General features: G+C 44.9%; 2 protein-coding genes across 2 annotated transcripts in view; both read right to left on the bottom strand.

Annotated features, from left to right (window-relative positions):
* Positions 1-3,887: 3,887 nt before the first annotated feature.
* LOC147615199 (dihydropyrimidine dehydrogenase (NADP(+)), chloroplastic-like) overlaps positions 3,888-20,741 on the bottom strand; it is a 33,384-nt gene continuing 16,530 nt past the window's right edge. Inside the window, exons 4-7 of the mRNA XM_086779229.1 lie at positions 4,825-4,937; positions 4,524-4,710; positions 4,330-4,439; positions 3,888-4,244 (exon numbers count right to left, since the gene is read on the bottom strand). Of these exons, the coding sequence (XP_086635355.1) occupies positions 4,085-4,244; positions 4,330-4,439; positions 4,524-4,710; positions 4,825-4,937 (570 nt within the window). The 3' untranslated portion in view covers positions 3,888-4,084. The remainder of the gene's footprint in view (positions 4,245-4,329; positions 4,440-4,523; positions 4,711-4,824; positions 4,938-20,741) is intronic.
* LOC147615200 (uncharacterized) lies at positions 9,073-10,628 on the bottom strand. The gene is made up of 3 exons (XM_086778898.1): positions 10,205-10,628; positions 9,794-10,109; positions 9,073-9,663 (listed from the first exon to the last, which is right to left on the bottom strand). The coding sequence occupies exons 1-3, from the start codon at positions 10,597-10,599 to the stop codon at positions 9,499-9,501; spliced, it is 876 nt and encodes a 291-aa protein (XP_086635024.1). The 5' UTR covers positions 10,600-10,628; the 3' UTR covers positions 9,073-9,498.

The following is a 20,741-nucleotide window of genomic DNA, read 5'->3' as shown; positions in this document are numbered from 1 at the left end:
GTTTTCTCGAAGAGACATGTTTTTGGGTTTCTCCAGGAGATAGGTCACATGTAGGCAGAAGGTACAGGAATGGACGCATGTTTGGTACAGCCTTGCTACTGATTGGGCAGGGGATAGGAAATCCATGACAGAGATGGATAGTACCCTTGGAAGGTAGAGAGGGTTTGTACAGGTGTGTCGACTGTATGGTATGCTGTGCTGTGATACTCTTTTGAGAGACAGTTTGGGAGTCTGTGTTGTGATGCAGAAGCACTGGATGTGTCAGGGTGTGATGCCGTTCATAGTGTGAGAGGCTATGGATGGTTGTGGCAGCCTTTATCATGGGAGAAAGCTTCTGTATGCAGACTCAATGTGAGAGAGTCTTTCGATGCGAACAATGGCTGGACTTGTTTGTGGATGCCGAGTGGGCAAGAAGCCAGATGCAGGTTCTTTGCAGGCTTCAGGAGTTCTACTGTGACGGCTGAGTTCCCAACCTTATACTGTAATCAAAGCTCTTATAATCAATTAAAGAAATACCGCAAGGGGCGCCACTGCGATTTGGGGCCAATCGATGTCCGTATACTATCTGCAGGAGCACTCTAGCTCCCCCCTGTTTGTTTTCCTTTTCTAGTCCTCAATGGTGTTGAAGTGTTTAATGTGCGAGTGTTTGTTTCACCGCCCATCAAGGCCGGTTTACAGTGTGAGCTGCCAGGGTCTAGAAAAATGTGAATTCTATGGCCATTCACTTCTCCATTACTCAGGACTATACAATAAAAAAATAATTTCTTTGCTTTGCCCCTTGTCTCTAGCCTTTATTTACTTGGTGGGCATCTTCTTAATGAGCCTAGCTAGAAAAGGCACTTTAACATTTACATAATTGAGTTTAGGGCATAAGAGAGTGTAGAAGAAGTAGTCCCTTACCAAAATAGACTTGTGACGCTATTATCACTCCATCATCCATAAATGAATTACAAGTATAAAAGTTCCAAGCATGCATGTCCTTGGATCTCGGATGGGATGGCTATGTTACTTCTTTGACTGTCATTCAATCTTATAGGATGTCTTCTTCAACCTCATGTTTAAACAAATTCTTGACCATCTCCTGTATGACATCCATGCCCTTCTACCTTGTGGAATTGGTGGGGGGGAATTCACAAAAGGATAACTTTAAGGAGCCTCTATATGCTCCATGTGAAGCCTAATCTCAAATGGACACTAGGTAGACTTTATGAATATGTTGAAAATGGGATACTAACAAGTATATCTGCAATAGGCTCATCATTGTACTATAGGTAGACTTTGTGAATATATCGAGAATGGGATACTAACACTTACATGTATATCTACATTAAGCTCATTATTGTTCCACAGGCCTCAACTCCTTCGCATTTATAACCTTCTGCCACATGAGAAGGCCTTGCCCGCAAATTAGAGAGATTTGTGTGGAGCTCATTAACAGTGATAATGCTTGTGAGTTATTAGAGAGATTTGTGTGGTTTATTTACCAATTGTGAACTAAAAAACAACAAATTAAAAGCAAGAAAGAGTATTTTTCAAAGGTAATTTGCTACTAAATTGAGAGGTAAGATCAATGCGAACTTAAGACTAGTATAATTGATAGGTAAAGAACCATGCAAACTTAAGACTAGCACAATTGCCCATCTGAGAATGGTTGCATAACATCCATGACTGCATTTGGAGGGGCCCATCATCTCTATTGCATGGGGAAGGAATGTTGTCTAACCAGCCTAAATTTCAAGTGATTTGGATCATTATAGATTTTACTTTCCAATATTCTTCCACCTTGAAACATCAAGAACCTCAACTACTATGCATTTGGAACAAATTAACATCAAATAACCAATAAGCTATCGCTTCTTGTCATCCTTCACTACTATCTTCTAATGATAATTGAAGCCTGCATTCCATTGCACTGGCACATGATAAATCTGTCCAAGCATCTTAATGATTGTGGAGCTTGGTTTTTTAAACCCTTTCACTTATGGTCAACCTAATTGTAGACACTACATGCCAAGGTTAGGTTTAGGTCCAAGCCTACTACTTTGATGGGAGCAGCTTCAAAAGGATGACCCTCCATTGAACCATTCAAATTTGCCACAAAGAGAGATTGCAAATTCTAGGTGATGAAAACATGCCTAAGAAATTCTTGATAAGATCCTTTTTTAAAAACCAATCAAAATAAGAACAACTCTTTAATTCAACTGGTTCAAGGTTATTGTTGGATTAGAGCTACATTTCTCTCACTATAACATTTTTCTTACCATTTTAAGTTCAATGTAGGTGACAAATGTCTTCTTAGGATAGGAACAAGTTTTAATTATCTAAAGCCATTGAGAATGAGATGCAAAGAGCAAGAAAGAGAGACTCACGCAAAAACACTAGCATATGGACGGACACGTGTTGGATTTACAAAGGAGAAACCAAACACGAGCGCCTATTCAGTGCTTCAAAAGGTATTTGGATATCTGCTTTAGCAATATTATCACCTTATTTGTTTACTCCAAAGCTCTCTTTTTTTCTCTCTTTTTTCCATAATACAAGATATATTACCAAAATTACTTTACAAATGGCTACATGGCCGCCATGTGATGTACTAGCTTTCCCTCACTAATTACTCTGAACCACAGGTGTAGCTCGAAGTAAACTCATCCAATATATAGCCGTGTCATTCTCCACCAAATGAGTTGACCACAAGGAAGAGACTTGCCACGATAGTAACCCTTTTATACGACCTATGTGAGCTGTAATACCAACTTTTGCATCAAATATGAAGGCATTCCTAGTTAACCAGATATGCCACAAATCCGTCCACCTAAAAAAATAAAAGAAAACTAAATGTTCTGTGTTATCTGGCACATTCGGAATCTTGCCAAAAATCCAATCTTTAATCTTTACAAGCCTATCTATCAACGGAGTCCATACGCGAGAAAGAAAATCCCACACCTTCTTTGCCACCGGACATGGAATGAAAAGATGTGGACATGTTTCCAAGCATGTAGTACAAAACACACAATTACCAGAAGCAATCTATCGCTTTCGTAACTGGTCCCCCAATGGTAGGCCTCCAACTAGCATGCGCCATAGGAACACCTTCCCTTGACATGGAATCTTAAACCACCAACCCTATAAGATTACTTCCTTCCACCAAGCCCTACTCTTCTTAATGTTTCATAGCCTATTAGCCTTCTTAATGATCCAGTGCTTATCTTCTACCATCATATGGTACACTTGATTTGTTGTACACTCGACAATGTCCTAAGGCTTTCTAAATGCCCAATCTAATCAAGGTGGTTGTTTCTCCAATTGAGGAATATCACCAAACGGTGTAAGTGTTTCCCTCACCTTCTCCCATAACTGTACATATCCACGTGGAACCCGAAAATATTGACGGATTTTCTGAAAAGACAATAAGCGGCCAATACGTGGCAACAAAGCATCCAGAATTCTCACTAGTCCCAATTGAGCCATTCTATTGAATTTTGGCCACTCAAAAAGTTTGTCTCCGGCCACTCCAGAAGTCCTGAAGCAGCCAACACCTCACCTGCACCTGCCATAGAATTCAACTGCAACCGCTGATCTGAAGGCTTCCATTTTGTGTGTGCCAACACCTCCTTCCATGAGATCATCAAATGAGAAAGGAGAGGTGCAGCCACCACTCGAACCTGTTGGGAACCATTCATTACATCCCACCATGTACCATCAATCCAAAGCTCTCTCTCTCTCTCTCTCTCTCGCGTAAGTGTGCTCACACACCCATATAAACGGCTAAGATTCACTCATTTCCAATACCCCATGCACACACTCACACTAGGTGTACATACCTTTCTTTAGTATCCAAAGCTGAAAGCATCAAGAACAACCTTTGTGGCATTTGCACACTTTGATTATTTGAGAAAAAAGTGTGATTTTTTGCTTATCATTCTTAAGAATGATGAAAACTTGGTACTTAATGTCTTCAAGCAAGGCAAACACAGCACATGATGAAGTCAGACTTATATACAAAGCATTTTTCTGCTGTCCTATAATCATGACCATCACTTGCTCTAGAACTGTCAAACAAACTCAGATCCATTCACCCCAAAAATTATTGGTTTGACACCATTGTCTCAGTCTGCTTCACAAATGCATCTCCTGTCCAGTCTTTATCAGATGCCAAACCGAGACGGACCTTTTTCTTCTTCTGAATCGCTTCTTGTTGTCTACGGACCAGATCCATGTGTGTGGTGAAGTAGCCCAGAGAGGCCCTATCAAAGAAAAAACTCACTCTAAATTTTCTCTTCAAGATAATGACTCCTGAGAACATCTACGCTTCTTAAAAAAGCCTCTTACCCTCGAAAATCTTCGATAGTTTTGAAACTATGCCTCTCCATAAAAGCTTGTAGTTCTGCACACAGTTGGTTCACATGACCATAGCCATGCAGCATTACACCTGTGCAAACCTGTCAACAGTGCAGCATTTTCCATGTCAGCATTTGAAGACAAGAATAGTAAGTTTTAGTGTTTAAATCAACCCAACAACCTACCTGTACAGTATGAGCTCCCAACAATAGAAACTCAGCTGCATGATTCCCCGTCTCAACCCCGCCAATGCCAGATAGAGAATGATCTTGGCCGTTAAATTCTTTCTTCATCATCTGAGCAATGGCCATCACCTTTGCCAAGGCAATGGGGCGTACAGCTTTTGACGAGTATCCGCCAGGCGTAGAGTACCTGCACACAACATTCCCACCTTTTAAAAAGCTATTAATGAAAAAATCAAGAGCTTGATTAGGTCTACAAGTAGAGAAAAATAAGGTAGATGATCTTGATTGTACAATTAATTACCCTTCAACAGATGGTTCCGGCCGCAGAGTGTCAAGGTTGATGCCCATGACACTCATGATGGTGTTGATGGCAGAAACGCCCTCACATCCTTCCTGGAATGATATTCGAGCTGGCTTCTCTACCCAAAAGTAAATACAATTAGTACTATGACTGTATAACAGGTGCCGCTTGACAAAGTAAGATTGATATTGAAGCTGCTACTGATTATCCATTTAGCTCTTAAATCCACCATTCTAAGTGCTACATTCATTTGAAAATGAAGTGAGGGTATAAGGGGAAAGCACTTAGCACTGGACTGATCTGGTCTACTGGTCAGTTAAGTCTATTCCCTCTAGTGTTAAATTTTAAGATTGGAGTCACAAACTCACCAACCCAACCATAGGCTCAACAGCTTCAGACCATCCCCAATCAATGGAGAATTTACTTGAGTACACACCTGAGTAAGATTCCTTGACCACCAGCTCCCACCGTAACACGTCCATATCACTGACTGCCAATCCTCAACTAATCCTGGCAAGGGATGTAACATACCACCCCTCTTTATCTGCCCCTTTAGAGTTGAAGTATCCTCTTCAAAGCTCCAGACTTTAATACAAGTTATTTCAAAGAACTCTTTCACATTTACTCAAAAGACGTTCAGGTTCAAGAAGAACCAATGCATGGGGGGGAGGGGGGAGTGACCCCATTGTAATCCTTAGTCCAGGATAAGTCAGGCACGAGCTACGTAGGTCATTCTCAGCCTTAGACAGTCAGTCAGTCAGTCCAAGTCCCTTAACCCACTTGAAGAGATGCATTCATGCATGTAGAGTCAATAGAAGCCTTAGGGTTTGCATTAGAAAGCACTCTGCATAATGCATAGCATTCATCCACTGCATTTAGACCATGGCAGAAGCCTTCAGATACCATCTAGCATTCATCAGAATTTATCTAGTATTATTCCCATAATTTACAGCATTTATTGGGCATTTTTACATCATTTATATATTTTTGCCAAGACAAATGCAGTCGGCCAGCCCTTCAGCCAACCGACCAGCATCTAGAGATCATATAAATAGTTTGCATCATTCCATTCATTCATATCATCATCAACCTTGAAGCACTCAACACTTGCAGCCTTCAGCACAAGGAGCATAAGCGATTGCAAAATTCAGCACATCAGCCTTCAGCGTTTTCCTCATCAGCATATAGGAGCATCAACGCTTGAGCAATTCAGCCTCCATACAGTAAAACACAGCATCTACAGCATTCAGCCTTCAGTACCCCTTGCGTTTCCAGCATTCATACAATTTTCAGCATCCTCATATTCATCGTTTTGCTACAGCCACTTGGTGAAAGTAAACTCAGCATTCATACATAGTCTAGAACAGTCCCAAACAGCCCCTTCTCTCAGCCTCAGATTTGCAGCCTTCCTACATCCATTGGAAAGAGTGCATAGGCTCGAGATTGGTCATCATTGGTGCTTCTACACCCGTGTACAGTTCAGCCCGATTCTTGGTCCTCAAAGATCTTGTGTTTGGCTTATCGTCAGTCCACAGCCAGTCTCTTCTATCACGACCCTGTGTTTTTTTCTGGACAGTATGCAGGTGTGCACGGGGACATGGTGGACAGTGTGAATGGCATCAGATTGGAGTCAAAAAGTAAACCCATGTGTGGATAACCCCAAGTGTGAAGGGGGCAAAGAGACTTTAATTAAAAAGGTTTTATAACCTTTGGTGGCCCAAAAGCTATTTTGGCAGGCTACTCCACTTTTGGAGGATGCGCCTTTTTCTCTCTCATGTTTTTTGGGAGGCGCCTACTGAATCTGGAGCGTGCGCTTTTTCTCTATGGGAAGGGCTGGCGGGCTGTGCTTCTAGGTGTGCTACAGGGCTGCGCTTCAGGCTGACTGTGGCTGCGTGAAGGAGAGGACGTGCTGATTGGCTGCGTGGCGACCAAGTACAGGCTGCTGCTCGTCATCTGGTGCAGGACTGTGTGGCGACCAGGTGCAGGTGCAGGTGCTGTCCTGTACGGATTGGTGCAGGTGCAGCATACAAGTGGGCTGGACTGCACGAAGGATGAGCAGAGAGCAGGCTGGACTGTGCGTTGGTTGGGCAGGCAGTACACAGGGGCTGCACAGCAGATGTTTACCACCTAGTAACTGGCCGGCTACAGCTGCATGTTTTCCTTCTCTCTCTAGGCGGCTGGCTGGGCTGCAAAGAAGTACAGCTTTGGACTACACGTGGTCAGGACTGCTGGCCGACAAGATTGTTCTCTCTTTTCTAGAGGGTGGCAAGTTGCAGGAGAAACAGTAGAAGGAGGGCTGAAGCTGCGGCACATGCTCTTTTCTCTCTCTCTCTCTCGCTTGGTGCACAGGAGGGCTGGACTGCAGGCGCTCAGGGCTGCGTGTTTTTCTCCTAGGTGGCCAGGGGCTGGTTTCACTCGACATAAAGGCGGATAGGGGCTGGTTTTTCATGAACATAGACATCATGTCGATGGCGTTCAACTGATGGAACTTTCAGCTTCTCTTTGCTTTGGTTCGGGACTGTTTTGGAAAGGGTTTATGGACTGTTTCGTAGCAGTGCATGTGGCTATGAACATGAGCAATGCTCGGGACTGTTTTGAGATCAGTTTGAGGATTGTTTATGGGCTGTTTTTGTTTGGCTGCAAATTCAGCTATGTACTTGGGTTTCTGGCTGCAAGGACAGGTCACTTGGTTATGTTTCTTGGCATGGGAGTGATGCAAGCTCGCATGGCTGCGTGCTCATGGAGCAGATTGTTTTCTTCCTACTAGAAAGGAAGAGAGGGACCTACTGTTATGGACATCTCTATGTTGCCAGATGTTTTCATGAGGGAACAAGTGACTAGATGTATGCCGTTGTTCGCACTGTTGTTGAATGGTGCCATGAATGGTTCTGTATGGAAACAGGACAGAAGTTTCAAAGGGAAACATGCCTAAGGGTTTCATGTGGAAACAGGTCGTAGGTTTCTCAAGGAAACATGTTTTTGGGTTTCTCCAGGAGCATAGTTTCCAGAAACGGCGTTTCTGGACCACCGAAACGTGGAAACGTTTCGGAAACGTTTCCAGAAACGGAAACGGCGTTTCCAAGTTTTATTTTTTCCAGGGTTTAGAAACCCGCGTGCTCTCTTTCGCCGGCATTTTGCGCCTTCTTTCCGCCGCTTTCCGCCGCCTGTTTGGAGCTACTCTACCCATCTACCTTGCCCTCTACTCCTCTACCTCCACATCAGCCCTCTACCACGCCCTCTACCTCTCTACTTGGGGCCTCCACCTTTGCCATCTAAGCTCTACCAAGCAAGAAGGAGTCACACCTTGCTCGCAGCCTGCAGGACCAGAAAAACAGCCTCCACTTCTCGAATCTCTCCGAGTCTTCCGACCTCGAACCGCACAAGTAAGTTAAGTAACATGGCTCGGAGCACTTGGGCCCTCTTCCATACAAAGAAGAGGAATAGGCTGAGTACCGCTCAGCTAGAGTGATTGGTGTTTTGTTATTGCAACCTCTAGCTCCTTGAGAGGAATGCCCGACATCCGGAGCCTTCGCAGGTGAATGTGGATAAGATCGACATCAGGAGGGAGAGGTTCATCCCAGAGATCCCACGGAATGAGCGTGATATGTACACCTTGCTTTATGAGGAGCTGACAGTGCCGAGCCACAACACCCGCTGCACCACCCATTCTCAGAGGCAGAGGGGGGGATCCATCGCTTCCATTTCAGCAGAGGCAGAGGACCACGATCCTACCATTTCTTCATCTGAGCCTGACTCTCATGAGTCGGAGCATAGTTGCCACACGTTTTTTGAAACGCGTTTTTGAAACGTGTTTGAAACGTTTCAAAAACGTTTCAAACAAATTTCCAAAAGTTTTTTAAAAGTTTTTTTCAAATTTTTTTTCAGGTGTTTTTTCCAGGTTTTTTTTAGGGGGGTGTCCATAAATTTATGTTTGGTACAGTTTAATGCTAAAATCTACATTCAACTTTCATATACATGAATCATGATACATCATGAATGATGAATCCATGATTCAAATTTCATACTGAATCCTGATTCTTAATACATCATACATGATTACAATTTACATCATACAATGATCATACATGTAACATGAATCATGATACATCATACATGATACATGGCAGTCTTCAGGAATCAGGAATTAGATCATAGATGGCAAAAACCCATATAATTATTAATAGCATAACCAGTTTGAAGTTACAAGTTACAACTTACAACATACTAAGCAACATACTAAGCACTAGTGAATAGTGTCAAATGATAAATCTGAAATCTGAAATACAGATGTCTGTACCGAAAGACCAAATACAAAAACTCTGAAAAAACAAATGGTCTCCAATGTCTGGAGTCTGGACTCTCAACTCTAGACTCAAGTGTCAAGAGTCAAGAGTCACTAGTAGTAACTAGTAACTACTCAGCATCATCCTCCTCTGAGGAATGTGAGTCTGTGTCGTAAGAAGATGAAGCCTCAGCCTCAGCCTCAGCACTCGTAGATGCATGATCTGCTGATGTCGGTGCCCGTGATCGTGTCATAGTAGCTGGTGCCATCATCTCCTCGTATAGCATGGCATAGATGTCGCGCTCCTCAGCAGGGATCTCTGGTACGTCCTTCACTTTCTCTATGTCGATCTTGTCGACATTCACTTGGCGCGGCTCAATGGGATTGCCTTGCTACTCAATTAAACGGAGGTTGCAATGACAATACACCAACCGTTCTAATTGAGCAGTGGACAATTTGTTCCTCTTCTTTGTATGGAAGAGGGCCCATGTGCTCCAGTTTCTCTCACATGGACCAGAGCTGCAATCCTGTGAGAGGACTCGTAATGCAAGGCGTTTCTGTCAAAAGATAACAGAAAACTTTATAAATAATAAGAAGAAACAACTTATATAAGTTGTAAGTACTAAGTTGTTACTTCAAAGTGCAAACTTATTACATGTAAGTTGTAACTTGTCAGTGGGCACTTACCAGAACTGGAGTACCGATGCCATATTTCTCCCACCAAGAGACTGGCTGAAGCTGAGTCTCTCTCAAAACTGCAGTGGCTCTCCCAAAGGCATGACTCCCATTCCGAAATACTAGGAGCTCATCCTCTAACTTCCTGAGGAGCTGAACATCACCTCCAGTCCAGGTCTGGATGTAAGACTGCCATCCCTCTTCTAGCTCCTCATTGTTGAACTGCTCCTCATTCCGCCATAGTGGGTGTAGTATATGGGCAACCGCATGGATTGGCCTATGAAACCAATCCCATCTACGGTTCCACACCTCCCTGATGTCCTGGATCCTGTTCAACGACACTTGGAAGCATGGAATTAATATCAATGTATAATGTGGCCACTGGCAACTAAAAGAACAACAATGACATACAATGATACATACCTCTCAGCTGATAGTATAGTGCATCGATCTAGGGCCTCTCCAATGCGGTCCATGAACTCATATAAGAGTCCAAGGGTGCTGCCCTCCATGTCCGTAATGCGAAGCACACTATATATAGGCTGAGTGGCCGTGACAAGTGCAAGGGCCTCAGCCCACCAAGTGTCTCGCATTACCGCGCGCACAAATGCTACTGCCTTGGGATGCTCTCTATCATCCCATGCCATCCACTCCTGAGAGACAACAGTGCGGAGTAAACCTGTACGGACCCGCACAAGCCTCTCAACCACAATGAGCATGTAAGCAAACCTGGTGTTTGAGGGCTTCAACAACTCCAAATCACTGTGTGCACGAAACATAGCTAAAACCTTTGGCCTCTTGGTGACAAACTTCACCATGCTCCGAGAAGTACTAAAGAGGTCGGCAATCCACCCAATTTTGGCCACATCCTCTATCAAGAGGTCCAAGCTGTGTGATGCACATGGAGTCCACACTATCTTTGGAAACTCATCCTCTAACATCCTGCCCATAGATACACAATTTGACCCATTATCTGTAACTACCTGCACTATGTTCTCTGGGCCAATCTCTAGCACTGCCTCACGCAAATGTCTCCATATGAATGCTCCAGTAACAACTGTACCTGGAACCGAGGCATCAATGGCACGCAAAAACATTGTGCCCTTACAACAGGACACCAAAATGTTATATACATTTCTCTTTCTCATGTCTGTCCAGCCATCACAAAGCAATGTGCATCCATATTTCTGCCAGGTTGCCTTCAAAGGCTCCATCTCAAGCTCCACTGCCTTCTTCTCCTTCCTTAAGTGGGTTTTGCGAAGGGACTCATAAGATGGACCCTCCCACTCATACCCAATGCGGCTGATAGCTTTAATGGCCTTCTTCCAACGAGGAGTACGCACGACGTGAAATGACAAAGCGCATTGTATAAACAACTTTGTCAATTCACGTGTGGCCTCCTTGACAGCTTGCTTTTGTATGCCTGCTTTAATGCCTGCCCTCTTTAGAGAAGGCACGGTGGGCAATGAAGATCTGTGGGCTACAGGAATGGAGCTAGACCCACCTGCTTGACTCTGCAAATCATCCTCTGTCCTAGCTCTTTTGGACACATCACCTACAGAATCTGTATCCTGTACATCATCATCAATAGGCTGAATTCCCTTTGCTGCTTCATGTTCTCTCTTCCATTGCTGAAGAGACGCTACAACCTCTCTTGGTACTTGACTGCAAGGGCCAATGCCTTCCCCTCTTACTCCTGTAAAATGGGCCTTTACCCTAATAATAGACCCACCTGACACTTTGGCACAAAAATTGCATTTCCACCTTTCTGTGCCTGAACCCCCATATCTGCTCACAGGAGTTACGTGGTTCCACATGGCATCCTTAGCCCGAGGCATGATGAATGAATGAAGAAATTTGGGCAACCTGGCAAGAAATGCCCAAATTTCAAATCTGAAATTTGGTCCAAAATCAGAAAAAATCAGCATTTAGGGTTATTAAAAACCTGAGAAGCAGGGTGCGTAGGGGCCGGAGGAGTAGGCTTGGTGCGTAGGCAAGGTGTGCATGCACCAATGTAGGCAACCTGGCAAAAAATGCCCAAATTTCAAATCTGAAATTTGGTCCAAAATCAGAAAAAATCAGGATTTAGGGTTAGTACAAACCTGTTACCTACGGTGCGTAGGGGCCGGGGGAGAAGGACTGGTGCGTAGGTAGGGGTGCAAGCAAACCTGGAAGACTTCAAAGGCTGGAAACGTCTCTTTCAAGCGTCACTTTCAAAACTGAAATGCCAGGAGATACTGCATCGTACGTTTTCTATCATAAAAAAAAACTGGCCCAGCAAAAAAACGCGTTTCAAACGTTTGAAACGTTTGCACGTTTCAAACGAGTAGCCTAAAGTTTGAAACGCGTTTTTTTGCAACTATGAGTCGGAGGATGACTCCTCCATGGATGATCTTGATGAGTGATTTTTGGAGCACTTAGCTCTAGGATTTTGTCATGCCAGCAGCAGCTGCTACCAGCCTGCCAGCCACATGGATATTTTTTGATCATGTTTTGTATTTACTATAGTCTATACATATGGATTATGGATTATGGATGATGGATCCTGTTTTGTATTGACTCTTTTGAGGCTTGAGCCTTGAGCCTACAGTTGTCATTTCTGAATTTTGATCTATCATTTGAGTCTTTGACATTGAACTTGAGCAAAGATGTATTTTTCAAGCTTTTGTAATGTTTTTATTAATTATATATGTATGTATTAAACCCTAAAACCGAAACTCCGTTTCTTCCCGAAGGCCGAAACTCCGAAACTCTGTTTCCCGCCGTGCTCCGCACCCCCGTTTCCGAAACTCGTGGAAACTATGTCCAGGAGATAGGTCACATGCAGGCAGAAGGTACAGGAATGGACACATGTTTGGTACAGCCTTGCTACTGATTGGGCAGGGGACACGGAATCCATGACAGAGTGGATAGTACCCTTGGAAGGTAGAGAGGGTTGGTACAGGTGTGTCGACTGTATGGTATGCTGTGCTGTGATGCGAGTTCTCTTTTGAGAGACAGTTTGGGAGTCTGTGTTGTGATGCAGAAGCACTGGATGTGTCAGGGTGTGATGCTGTTCATAGTGTGAGAGCTATGGATGGTTGTGGCAGCCCTGATCATGGGAGAAAGCTTCTGTATGCAGACTCAATGTGTGAGAGTCTTTTGAGGTGAACGATGGCTGGACTTGTTTGTGGATGCCGAGTGGATATGAAGCCACGATGCAGGATACTTGCAGGCTTCAGGAGTTCTACTGTGACGGCTGAGTTCCCAGCCTTATTGTAATCAAAGCTCTTATAATCAATTAAAGAAATATTGCAAGGGACGCCACTGCGTTTTGGGGCCAATCGGTGTCCGTGTACTGTTTGCAGGAGCACTCTAGCTCCCCCTGTTTGTTTTCCTTTTCTAGGTTCTCAATGGCGTTGAAGTGTTTTATGTGCGAGTGTTTGTTTCACCGCCCGTCAGATTTCTGAAGGCCGGTTTCACTCTTCAAAGAAATAAAGCAAACACTATTCCGGTAATGGGATAGGGATCCCAAACGGTGTACAGTTTCTCTCTCTCTCTCTCTCTCTCTCTCTCTCTCTCTCTCTCTCTCTCTCTCTCTCTCTCTCTCTCTCTCTCTCAAATCTCTTAAAGTTTGAAGTCTTAAAGTGGATTGCTAAACTCATGAAACTCGGGATACAAAAGACGGTGTGAGCATTTGTGTTACAGGATCCTCAAATTCCAAATACTTCCGTTGCATGTTGCAAGATATGCTGGATTCTTCTTCTTCCTCCTTTTTTTTGGGGCCAAGGGGGGGGGGGGGGGGGGGGTGAAGTTGGAGGGTACGTCAACCGTCTTTATTTTTTCCCACACATCGTTCAGTTGTGCCTACATACAGCAGGGGACTGCAGATCCGTCCTACATGGTGCAAAAAGGGTATCTTCTGATAAAGAATTGCTTTTGTATGTTTGGAAATCTCAAGAACAAGGAGGAGTGTCATGCGCCTCCATATGCATGGCATAGAGGGATTATGCGAGCTTTGGAAGGGTATTTATTTTGGCCCAATATACAAAGGGATATTGAGAATAATGTCACATAGTGCTTGCCTTGCAAAAGGGTGAAATTCAACAAGCTTAAAACTCTAGGTCTACTTCAATCGTTGGCCTATTCCCTCTCAACCATGGGAAAGTATAACAATGGATTTCATTATGGATATGCCAAAGACATTCTATTTGGACCATCATTCACAAGTTCAACAAACACACAGCCTTCATCCCTGTTCGCAAGACCATCAAAGTGGAACATATGGTTTGAATACTTCTAGCTCACACTGTGATGGAAAATTTTTCTCGGGTTTTTCAAACTTGTTCGACCAAATACATGTGTGCGTGCCATCAAGTATCAGCATCGATCAAGTTTCCATCTATTTGTATGCGTCGTCTATGGCGACATTGATGCGGATACTAGGTTTTTTTGGATCTTAGTGGGCTTCCATGGAGCGATCTTTTTTCCCGGCTCTTCAAATTGTCGACATTGTTTTGTAGGGTTATTGTCGGCATTATTTTTTTGTGGAACTAGGCTCTTGTAATTTGTGGGATCAAACATTATTACAAAGGAAAAAGGCTTTAGCAGTTTTTTTTAACAGCTTTTCCAAGCTATTAAAAGCCTTGCTTTTAAAAGCTATATCGCTTTTCTCAAGGTTATATATAAGCCTTAGTGGCTTCTTTGTAAAAAGGAGATAAGATTATGAATAAAGTGAAGTGTGGATTGAAATAACTTCAGTTGGTTGTGCCTATGAGCATCAGAAGAGAGAAGCTTTCTTTTTTACACAAGCTTTGAAAAGCCTCTATTTGTTTCAGTTGTATGCACATAATATGAGAGAGAGAGAGAGAGAGAGAGAGAGAGAGAGAGAGAGAGAGAGAGAACCTTGAGTTGCATGTGCCTACTACAACAAAATCATCGTCGTCATCGCCATCATCAGAAGCATTATTGCCATCTACAACGTCAAGCTGTTATCGGCGTCGGACAGGTTCCAGAAGAAAACCTTGTTTATGATCATGGCGATCACCTTTACTGACACGCGTTCAGCATTGGGTATCTTGGCTAGTGGAGGCACCTTAGAGCCTTCACATGGTGATGCAGGTTCGATTCTCCTGTGGGTGCGGCTCCTTGCGCTTTTGTGGGGTATGTCATGGGCGGCCCTTGGGCCCTTGGGCCCGTGGGCGGTTCTATGGTGGTCTTCTTGGGTTCTTGGGCGGACCTTTGGCATGCAGCGTGGGCGGCTTTCAGTGTTCATATAACCTTGGCCTGGCGCGGCCATTAGTGCATAAGTACAAGGCCGTTTTGTTTTTCCCCCCCAAAGAATTATGAACCGGCAGTTCGCCATTTTGTATTTTTTTCCCCCAAGGATTCATGAATCGGTGGCAGTTTAAAGCCCAAAAAACAAAAAGAGTCTTATAGAAATGTATGGAGACACTGAATGTATTTCCCAAGTGCTTTCTTTGCTCATCGGACACTTACATGAGGGCATATGGCTAATGGTTTTGGGGATTACTAGAATACAAAGCACTCTGGAGGTTTATGCGAGCGCGTACTAGCTTGGCAATACCCTCTTGACACTTCCAACGAACACATTGACGCATTATATTATAAATCCTTGGACGTTTCATGATGTGTTAAGCATCATCATGGCATATCCTGGTCTATTGTCAGGCACAAAAACCCAAGGACTACGAGTCTCTTTTGGCGAGCTCTATTCGATAATATGGGCACTAAGCTGATTTCTCTTCAATTTATCATCCTCATCTGGATGTGGCAAAGTGAAATTGCAAATTCAGCCATACTTGTTTCATATGTACACTAATGGAAGAGTGCTATTTTAGACCACTCATATGGGTAAAATTGAATATATGCAAAGAATAAGATAGAAGACAGATGACAATGAAAGATAACTTAGTCTACTATATATTATGCAAAAGATGAATATGTAAAAATGAATTCGCTAAAAATGGAGCTCTGTCTTTGAATAGAGCACGAAGCCCAATTTTGAACTGATTCATGTTAATGCTGTTGTTCAGGCAGTATACCTGATCTTGACTTGATCGATCTTCTCCTTCTCTCTTAGCAAAAGATTTGTAGAAATTTTGGGTTCCTTTTTATAGGAGAAATCCTTCCTTGTCTAACTGCTTCATTTGGCCAGCCTTTTGTAAGCCCAAAAATCATGTTGCTAAATGTCTTCAAAAGATACCTAACCCTTGGCCCTTTGGCCAGGTTGATTTACACATGCTTACTTGGGATGAGGTTTTGTTTTGTTCCGGCTTCCAGCCGTGATTTTTAAGGTCTACTCATACTTAATAGAAGTCTCCTTTTTACAACTTGGTCTAAAACTGCCCCAAATCTGCACTTTTCTACTCCATACTAGCTAACTACTGAATTTACCCTTCAGCTAACTCTATTTAAACACATGCATACAAGAAGTGTCCACAACTGTCATGGCGCATGTGTCCGAGGACGGACGCATGTGACATCCACTCCTACTTATCTTTGATAAGAGGGAAAGATCTGTTAGAAGTCATCTCCTGTCTATTTTTATACACCAGGGCCTTTGTTGTGGGTGTGCCCGCCCTTATGAGGTGTTTTATCATTTTTCCTCACTCCCCGTATTTTTTCCCATTTTCCAGTGGTGTGGAGGGATGCCAGAGGTTGGCAGGAGCACTGAGTGGCTGGCCGACCGGCCCATCAGCAGACATATGACTAGCCGACTGCCCAACAGCAATCGTGGACCTCTGTACTGCTGGCCGATTGGATGTATGCAATCATGGGCCTCATTTATTGAGGGCCGACTGTTGATGCAGTCGTGGAGTGCCTTTTTCAGCAGGCCGACTGCTCATATGGGGGCATATAAATAGGCCCCCAGCCCCCATACCATTTGTGTATCAACCCCGGGATCTTCTTGTGTATATAGAGCAGAGTTACACGCCTCTATCTCTCTCTCTCTTGTGCTGTATTTTTCTGCATGCGTTTTGCTCGTGTTCCCAGATTTGGTCATCATCTCCGCTGCGTATTCTGTCATGGTATCAAAGCCCTAGGCTCTAGATAGTTCTTGGGATTTGTGTGAGCAAGAGGGGGACTGTTGTGTGGCTGATTGGTGGACTGTTTCGGACTGTTCGGGAAGAGGAGAAGCAAGAGGATGGCGGGCTGATTTGCTGGGCAGCCACTTGCAGGTATTAGTTCTTCTTTGTTCCCACCCACCCACCCTTTTCAGAGTACATCCCCGCGATGGCAGATTTACTAGAGATGGCCGAGAGGCATGTGAAGATCCCGACACTCCCCACGTTCTCGGTGGACCGTCAGTTGGACGGGAGTAACTACGGCATATGGAAGGTTATGATGGAATCTGTTCTGGAGTCTTACGACCTCGCAGATTTCGTCGTTGTTGGTGTTCCACGGCCGGAAGTAGAGGAAGGGGAGTTACCGTCGACCCGAAAGGACCGGGAGGCTCCGACACAGATGTGGGATCGTGTCAACGCCAGGGTCCGTTCGTTTATCTTTCTCAACTGCACACCGCAGGTAATCAATCATGTAAAGCATATGACGCTGGCCAGAGGTATATGGCAACATTTGGCCTCTCTTTACAACAAGGTATCGCCCATGAAGAGGATTTCCTTGGAAGTACAGATGCGGGTTATGAACCCTGCAAAGTCGACGACGATGCGGGAGCATATTAACAAGCTGCAAGCTCTTCAGCAGGAAGTTCTTCAAGCTAGGAAGGAGATATCGTCAGAGGACATGGCCATAACGTTGCTGTCACATTTGCCCTCTTCATACTCAGCATTTTACTCGTCTTTGATTACCAGTGGAAAGCTCAGCACCATCACGTGGGAGGAGCTTGTGCCCATGGTCCTGGACCAGGAGGAACGATTCATGAACCCTCCTCAGGGTGGAGGTTCGGAGGCCTTAACTGGCCAACAGTCGAAAGGCCGTAACTCGGGCAAAGGGAAGGCTTCATCGGAGAACTCTTCTGAGAAGAAGTCCGACGCTGACCGCGAGAAACTGAAGGCAGAGAGGACCTGTAATGATTGTGGCGAGAAAGGCCACTATTGGAGACAGTGTCCCAAGCAGAAGACCGAGAAGGGTGAAGATTCCTCAGCAGCAATCATGAAGACTCCGGCTTTTGTGCACCTGGAGGTGATGGACACCGATGTTTCATTTTCTTCAGGCAGGGAGGAGATTGGAGGATTCTCCGCAACGGATACTCGGGAGTGGATTCCGGTACTCTGCCTCTGTGCTCGACAAGGCAAAAGATGACTGCTTCTTACTGCTCCATAAAACTGCTCCTGGGCTTGAAGTAGATCCCCTCGTGTCCGGATCTCCTCCCCAAACTGAGTCACTCCAACCGTGGAGTCGGACTCCATCCAATAATCCCCCTCCTATGTACAAGAGTCCATGATCCTTCGCATGCCGTAGAAACCACAGGAAACGCAATCCTGCCTCCCAAAGAGACATCTGCAACAACCATGAGCTCAACTGCCTCATCAGGAAGCTCCCGTCCAATCTGGTGTCCATCAACCAGATCAATGAACCATTCTGCTTTTGAGTAAAAGAGGCATCACACTGCTCACAAGGATCGACACCTGTTACAGTGCAAAAACAAGTCCTGGAAACCTGCTGAAGACCACGCAAGGCCTTCTGAAACCTGTCAACCACCCCCTCTGAATCCGGAACCACAAAGCCTGGAGAAACCACCTCCTTCTGCAAGTAATCACTTGCCACCTGCCTGGCTTGCCGAAAGGTCCCCGTGGAAAGAACATCCTCATCTACTGGAGGTTCTTTGTCCCGAATACTACGAGACATCAGAGCATAAGTGACCTATTCAGTTTCCTCTGACTGACGAACACAAGAACTACCAACATCAGTACTGGACAGTTCCTGCCAACTGCTACCATCTACTGGCAAGCTATCCACCATCTGGTCACGGAAAGCCTGCACCTGCAGCGTATCCACACTTAAGTGGCCATTACCAGACTGCCACTCATCACAAACTTGAGGACCTGGGAGAGAGAGTGCTGAAAGTTTGTAAACTCCATTCTCCACTCCGCCTTCCCAAACCACTTGGCCTGTTGCTTTGTCCTAGAGAGCAACAAAATGCTCATCAAACTCCACCCGTACGCCAGCCTTGCAAACCTGATGCACTGACAACACATAAAAACCAAGTGCCGGAACATACAACACCTGGGAGGAATGCTTCCCCCCTCTGCCATCAGGAACTATCTCCATCTTGCCCTCACTGTGAACTGGGATAGTGGATGTGTCCCCAGTAAGAATATGACCAGAAAGCCTGCAGAGATCCTGTAAACCGGAACGGGAAGGAGTCATGTGCTTGGAAGCTCCACTAGAGGAACCCATGGTCATCCAGAGGCACTTTGTTCGTGAACAGATCGTTGCTGATGACATCTTGCTAGAGTTCTGTTCGATGGAGGACAGTATGGTGGACCTCTTTACGAAGTCGCTATCTCAGGATTTGCTCAGGCGGCACCCCAGCTCCCTGTGGTTGGTTTCACAGCCAAGAGCTGAGAGGGGGTGTTAGAAGTCATCTCCTGTCTATTTTTATACACCAGGGCCTTTGTTGTGGGTGTGCCTGCCCTTATGAGGTGTTTTATCATTTTTCCTCACTCCCCGTATTTTTTTCCTATTTTTTTTTCATTTTCCAGTGGTGTGGAGGGATGTCAGAGGTTGGCAGGAGCAATAAGTGGCTGGCCGACTGGCCCATCAGCACAGACATGTGACTGGCCGACTGTCAAATCCCCACGGATCCCCTCGTGATCGCTCTTGGTTCGAAACTCGAATCCTGCAAACAAACGAACAAACAAACAAGCAAGGGGGTGCCGGCCTGACTCACCACCCAACCATGACAGCCGTGGGCAAGCCCACAGTCTTGGCTATCCCCACCAAGCCACGAGCTGAGCTAACTAGGATGACGTACCAACCAATCTCCTCCTCGCGACGTCCCATACCGCCACAAAGCTGCCCTCACGGGCCTCGAGACTGCTGCCCGCCTCGGCTGCATAAAGCAGGTGCACATCTGCACTAGATCCAGGCTCCAAGACCATAGAGCTCTCAAAAACTCACGACTCTCTATATCCCAATAACTAACCTTGGCCACCCTTTTATAGGCTCTTGGTCGGTCATCGGGCGTCCACACTTGGCCGCCCGCCCGTCCATACTTGGGTGTCCGCCCGTTAGTATTTCCCTAACTCAGCTTGTCAATCAGCCTGCCTAGTTCCAAGCTTCCCCAAGCCTCGAAACTAGTCTTGCATGCGTATAGCACACGGTAGATACACACTGTGCACATGACATACTTCCCTTCCTCTAAGAGCTCACTCTTGAGCTCACTAAAAAGCCAGGGTAATCTCTCTGAAGAGTAGTCAATGTCTCCCATGTAGCGTCCTCCTCAACACGATCCTTCCACTTGATCTTGTATTCCGTGATAAGCGTATTACGCAATCTTCGTTCACGAAATCCAAGAATCTTTTCAGATTCGTGCGGAACAAATGTCATGTTCTCGACATCTATAATTTCTTGAGGCGTAACTAACTGATCTGCTCCACCCAGTACTTCCTTAAGTCGACTGACATGAAATACAGAATGAACTTTCACATGAGAAGGCAAATCCAATTCATATGCAACTGAACCAATCCGTCGTGTAACACGAAATGGTCCACAATATCTAGGGGATAATTTCGGAGATCTACCTGTCCGTAAAGTCTGGGAATCTTTCGGAACTCGCAAATATACCATCGTTCCTTCAGAGAACTCTCTGGGTGAACGATGTCTATTAGAATAAAACTTGTCTCGGTCTTGAGCACTTCTAATAGATTCCTTCGCAACTTGTAACATTTCCTGCATATCTTGCAAAAAATTACGTGCTGCATCATGCTGAAGTCCTGAGAATCCTACTGTCACAGGTGATCTTGGTTGAAAACCATACATAAGCATGAAAGGA

The sequence above is a fragment of the Cibotium barometz genome, chromosome 40, assembly GCF_041138505.1.
Source record: "Cibotium barometz isolate CiBa-2024 chromosome 40, ASM4113850v1, whole genome shotgun sequence".
Taxonomy (NCBI): Eukaryota; Viridiplantae; Streptophyta; class Polypodiopsida; order Cyatheales; family Cibotiaceae; genus Cibotium; species Cibotium barometz.
The sequence above is the reverse complement of the archived record's forward strand: the minus strand, read 5'-3'. Positions and strand labels throughout refer to the sequence as shown.